Source organism: Arachis stenosperma, chromosome 2 (genome assembly GCF_014773155.1).
Source record: "Arachis stenosperma cultivar V10309 chromosome 2, arast.V10309.gnm1.PFL2, whole genome shotgun sequence".
NCBI classification, from domain to species: domain Eukaryota; kingdom Viridiplantae; phylum Streptophyta; class Magnoliopsida; order Fabales; family Fabaceae; genus Arachis; species Arachis stenosperma.
The window spans coordinates 7436673-7442672 of NC_080378.1; the positions used below are offsets into that span (position 1 = coordinate 7436673).

General features: G+C 34.6%; 1 protein-coding gene across 1 annotated transcript; it reads left to right on the top strand.

Annotated features, from left to right (window-relative positions):
- The first annotated feature begins 3790 nt into the window (after positions 1-3790).
- On the top strand, positions 3791-5660 carry LOC130962459 (uncharacterized). The gene is made up of 3 exons (XM_057888670.1): positions 3791-4292; positions 4392-4796; positions 4915-5660. Exons 1-3 carry the CDS (start codon positions 3791-3793, stop codon positions 5658-5660), a joined length of 1653 nt encoding a protein of 550 aa, XP_057744653.1.
- Positions 5661-6000: the final 340 nt, after the last annotated feature.

Consider the following 6000-nt stretch of genomic DNA (forward strand, 5'->3'; position numbering starts at 1 on the left):
GCAAATTTTGGTTTGCAGGTAATTTTATTTTCTGTTACTTTTAAAGCTAATGAATAACTGTTGTAGCGAATTAAATTTTAATTCCTTAGCAAAATTTGGTGTACCAAATTTCACAAGTTACAAAACTGACAACAAAAATTATAAGTAACTTTTATAGAAAATTTTGCGAATTAATCCGTAGCAAAATTTTGCAGATAATATTAGTAATGAAATTCGCAAATAAAACTATCCATAGATTAATCTGTACGAAATTTGTTTTCTTTTTTATTTATTAGGGTTAATTTGATAAATCTATATGCATATTAAAAACGGTTTTTTTAGGGGGTTTTTTATAATTTAAATATGTTATTTAGGAATAATTCTATTAGGTATAGAATTACATAATTATAGTTTATTATTTACATCTAATTGAATTTAATTAAGAAAAAAATCTCTAGCAAATATAAAATACATACCATTATTTTTCTGTCTATAGATAACTATGTACATTGTACAATGAGGCTGATTTTTTTTTTTATATTGGAACAAATTATGTGTAAAAATAATTTTTAATGTGCCCTAATATTTTTTATGTTTTGTATGTAAAAATAATTTTTAAATTTGTTAAATATAAAATAGTAATGTCGTTTTTATTAAAAAATAAAAAATATATAATTTTTACAAAACGGCAGCATCGGATAATTTTTTTAATTGAAAATAGAACGTTTTGATGTTTTTTATTTTTTTTAATTAAAAAAAATTAAAAACGATAGTAACGTTTTGTATATTCCCGCAACGATGTTAAATATAATTTTTTAGACATTTAAATGAATTACACCAATACAAATCCAATATTTAAAAATAAAAGTTCACACAATGAATATGAAAAAATAATCCATTATTCCAACAGTAATAAGCTAAATTAGTACTCACAATGAATTTTTAAAATATAAAAAATACCAATAATCAACATTCAATTAAATAAATCAGTAAAATAGTGTTAGAATTATTTTGTCAATAAACTGAAATTAACATAGCCAAGTCTAATAAAAAATTGCTTTTTTTTTTCTTTTCCATCACTTCCAATTCGTTCGTTTATGATTAATTTCATATAATCCATTTTTATTTTTTTAAAATAACGATCTAAATATCATTTAGAATCTACAATACATTATTGCTAAATGAGTAAATAGAGCAATACATATGATCTTAAAATGTTAGAATATATTAGCAAGATAATTAGTAAAAAGATGCGTATAATTATTTTTTGTTTTAGTTGCTAATTCGGTTGTTAAGATATAAGACAGTGATATTGATATTAACAATTAATTTTATTTTAATTCTAAAAAAATTTATCGGTCGCTAAAATTGGTTACTGATAAATAAAATCTAGCGAAGGATTAACAATCAATTTTAATTTGGTCCTACAAAAATGATGATGATGATGATGATGATGATGATGATGATGATGATGATGATGATGATGATGATGATGATGATGATGATGATGATGATGATGATGATGATGATGATGATGATGATGATGATGATGATGATGATGATGATGATGATTGATATAGAAAATAAAAGATAAACAAGAAAATAAGGATTCAAATTGAATAAAAAGTTACATTGAAATTAAAATAAAAATAAAAATGATAGATTGAAATTGAATACAAAGAGAATCACTCTACTTTCTATCCAATTTCTTGACGCAACAAGAAAGGGACTCCTCAACCTAACTTGCCAACGCCATAGTTTGGAAATTGAATCGAAGAGACTCCTCAACCTTCTACTCAATTCCCTGATGTAACAAGAGAGGGACTCCTCAACCTCAATTGTCCACACCATGGTTTCATCACGAAACCAAAAAGGGATTTTGAAACCTCTAAAAATTCTATATTGCGACTACAATAGCTAAGGAGGTATTTATAACCTCTTATTAGGTTAAAACAAAGAAAAACCCTAAAGCCCATAATCATAAGGCCCAATCTAGTAATTAAATAAACAAAATTAAAATACATTAAATTAAAATATTCTAAACATGTAAACTAATATCTTCTAAATAATACTTGAACTCTTCATATCTCGAACATTTGAAGCACGTATCATTCTCCTCCTCTTCAAAAAAGATTCGTCCTCGAATCTTGTAGGTGGAAAAAATAGAATATGAAAAGCACAAAAATTACAAGGAAGATAATTTCTTTTTTTTTATTTTTTGTATATATTTTTTTTTTTTGCACTGTATGCTTTTTTTTATTTTTTTAAACAATAAAATCAATAATGACAAAACAATAATGAAACACAAACGAAAAACAAGAACACGAAAACTTAAAGAAAGATGCGACATACTGGACTCTTTTTTTATGATAAAAGAAGAACAAATATAGATTAATAAGAATTAATCTAATACCTGAGCTCTGATACCAAATGATATGGAAAATAAAAGATAAACAAAAAAATAAGGATTCAAACTGAATAAAAAGATACATTGAAATTAAAATAAAAATAAAAATGATAGATTGAAATTGAATACAAAGAGAATCACTCTACTTTCTACCCAATTTCTTGACGCAACAAGAAAGGGACTCCTCAACCTAACTTGCCAACGCCATAGTTTGGAAATTGAATCGAAGGGACTCCTCAACCTTCTACTCAATTCCCCGATGTAACAAGAGAGGGACTCCTCAACCTCAATTGTCCACACCATGGTTTCATCACGAAACCAAAAAGGGGTTTTGAAACCTCTAAAAATTCTATACTGCGACTACAATAGCTAAGGAGGTATTTATAACCTCTTATTAGGTTAAAACAAAGAAAAATCCTAAAGCCCATAATCATAAGGCCCAATCTAGTAATTAAATAAACAAAATCAAAATACATTAAATTAAAATATTCTAAACATGTAAACTAATATCTTCTAAATAATACTTGAACTCTTCATATCTCGAACATTTGAAGCACGTATCAATGATGATGATGATGATTATTATTATTATTATTATTATTATTATTATTATTATTATTATTATTATTATTATTATTCAACTGACTCCACAAGTATATGGATCCTCTGAGTTACCATTGGCTTGTGTTTCTTAGAAGTTGATATAATTTAATACATCTAATAATATATATTCATCTACCTCTACCATATCTACATACTTCCAAAAATATATTTAATAAAAAAAGACACCCTGGTTTGTAACCTAAAACGTATTTAATATTATTAAAAAATATTTTAAAATTATTAGAAATATTCTTAAAACATGTATTTAATATATTTTTAAGAATATGTAATCTTTTCCATACACAATATCACAATGAATGTACTTAGTACTATCTTCTATGACAGAAATTCATTCACTGTTTGGTTTTCAAATTGAAATCAAGCCGTTTGCAAACTTTATTTAAGAATTTATTATTAACTAATAAATTATTATATATATAAAATAATGGACAAATCACCTAATTAAGTTAAGGGGAGTAAAAAATTACACAGATCAGCCAAACCAAAAAATGGTTCATGAATCAATCAATGCACATTTATATATAGTTTTAATTAGGTTGTTTCGAACTTTATTTACATGTAATTTGAATTACCATGATTCGAACTATACACACACGTACACACCCACTAATTCGAATCAGTCTGATTCGAATTACACAAAGAATAATTCGAATCAGGGTGATTCGAATTACACCCAGGCACGAAACCCTAAGTAATTCGAATTACACTGGTTCGAATTATACAGGGCCAGACGTGTATAAATATGGTGTGAACGTGAATTGATCTCATTAAAGTGAGAAAATGGCTAGTGAAGAGAGTTTTATAGTGTTAGTTCATCACAGAGGATCGATTAAGAAGAAAATACGTTCTGGTGTGAAGTTCACCGATAAGGATCCTCTCAATATTTTTATGAGGCCTACGACGAGCTATGATGACCTTGTTAATTCTGTATTACAGAAACTTGGTCTGCAAGGCGTGAAACGGGTTAAGAAATTTTTCTATCGCATTCCAATCTCAATGCTACAAGAAATCGTGAAGTATGATTGTTTCACGATCGGGAGTGATGAGGACTTGCAGGTCATGTTTCATTGTCGTCGGCAGTTTTCCAAAGTTAGGACACTTGAACTGTTGGCGAAGTTGGTTGATGTGGTATCTAGCTCGGGGGGTTCGAACCGGAATACCCACACTATAGGCATGGTAGCTGGTTCTAGCTCCAGACCTGTTGGTGCATCTTCGTTCGTCCTTGTGAATGAACCTCCGGTCGAGCCTGTCGCCTCCCCTTCGTTCACTGTTGATCTCAACTGTAGTGGAGGCGGCGAGGTTGGAATAGGGGATATTATGCCGAACTCTTTATAGTGTGCTGCACCGGCTGGTTTGGGCGATGCATTGCTGGATGATGCAGACGATGATGATGTGGAGCCAGATATCATTGCTAATGACAGTGGCGATGATATTGGAGCGAGTGAGCCAGCTGGGGCGGGAGGTGATTCTAGCTCTGGCACACAGCAGTACCCTCCGCACTTTTCATCTTTGGACTTGGATGCCATGAGACGGGAGTGGGTTCCTGGGGAGCCTGCTGGATTTGGTGCTAGAGATGCCGAGGGGTCTGCAAGTCTGACAGAGTTTCAGGTTGGTCAGCAGTTTCAGAATAAAGATGAGGCTGTGTTAAGTGTGAAGACGTATAGCATCCGACGCGGGATACAGTACAAGGTGGTGGAGTCTGACTATCGCCGGTATGTTAGAAAATGTTATGAGTTTGGGAATGGGTGCACATGGTTGATTAGGCTATGCCTCCGGCAGCGCAAGGGTATTTGGGAGGTACAAAGGTACAACGGACCACATACGTGTCTCGCGACGTCCATCTCTAGCGACCACAGGAGTCTGGATTATCATGTGATCTCGGCATTCATCATGCCAATGGTTAGAGCTGATGCATGCATCCGTCAGCATCAAGGTGCTCCTGAATGCGACGGCGGCACACTTTGGGTTCAGGCCGACGTATAAGAGGGTTTGGTTGGCGAAACAGAAGGCCGTTGCCCACATCTATGGTGATTGGGATGAGTCGTACAACGAGCTCCCGCGGTGGGTGTTAGGAGTTCAGTTGACGATGCCAGGTACTGTTGCAGTCCTTAGGACGAGTCCTGTTCGAGTTGGGGGCCAGGTCGACGACTCGCAAGCTTATTTTCACCGACTGTTCTCGACATTTTCGCTATGTATTGGGGCATTCCGACATTGCATGCCCTTGGTGAGTATTGATGGCACCCATCTGTATGGCAAGTATGGGGGTACGTTGCTCGTCGCGATTGCACAGGACGGGAACTCCAACATACTGCCTGTTGCATTTGCACTGGTTGAGGGTGAGAATGCCGAGTCCTGGTCCTTCTTTCTCTCCCATCTCCGGCAGCACGTGACCCCACAACCGGGTCTACTGGTTATATCAGATAGGCACAACGGAATCAAAGCTGCGCTTGAGGCTCCTGACGAAGGCTGGCTGCCTCCAGCTGCCTACTGTGAATTCTGTATTCGACATGTGGCAGCAAATTTCGCCCTGACCTTCAAGGGCAAGGACGCAAGGAGGCTTCTTATGAGTGCAGTCTATGCTAAGATTGAGGTGGAATTCGATTACTGGTTTGATATTTTGCGGTCTGAAGACCCTGCCAAGTGTGACTGAGCGAACCAGATCGAGTATTCACTGTGGACTCAGCATCGGAATGAGGGTAGGAGATTTGGTCACATGATGACAAATATCTCCGAGTGTGTTAATTCAATCCTGAAGGGGGTTAGGAATCTATCGGTGTGCTCGCTGGTGAAGGCAACTTGTGGGAGGTTGGCAAAACTATTTATTCGCAAGCGAAGAGAGGCAGAGGCCCAGTTAGGAACCGGACAACAATTCAGTCAACATCTGGTGAAGTGTATAGAGGCCAATCTGAAGACGACGAGGTGCTTCACGGTGACATTGTACAACAGAGATAACTCGGAGTTCACCATCTCGGAGACGACTCCTACCGGTT

What these genes read in the sequence shown, in the direction of transcription:
- LOC130962459 (XM_057888670.1), top strand. Translation starts at nt 3,791, where the DNA reads ATGGCTAGTGAAGAGAGTTTTATAGTGTTAGTTCATCACAGAGGATCG. An exon ending in GTTCACTGTTGATCTCAACT is followed by an intron (nt 4,293 to 4,391) that starts GTAGTGGAGGCG and finishes TGGATGATGCAG; the next exon opens with ACGATGATGATGTGGAGCCA. An exon ending in ATGCCTCCGGCAGCGCAAGG is followed by an intron (nt 4,797 to 4,914) that starts GTATTTGGGAGG and finishes GCCAATGGTTAG; the next exon opens with AGCTGATGCATGCATCCGTC.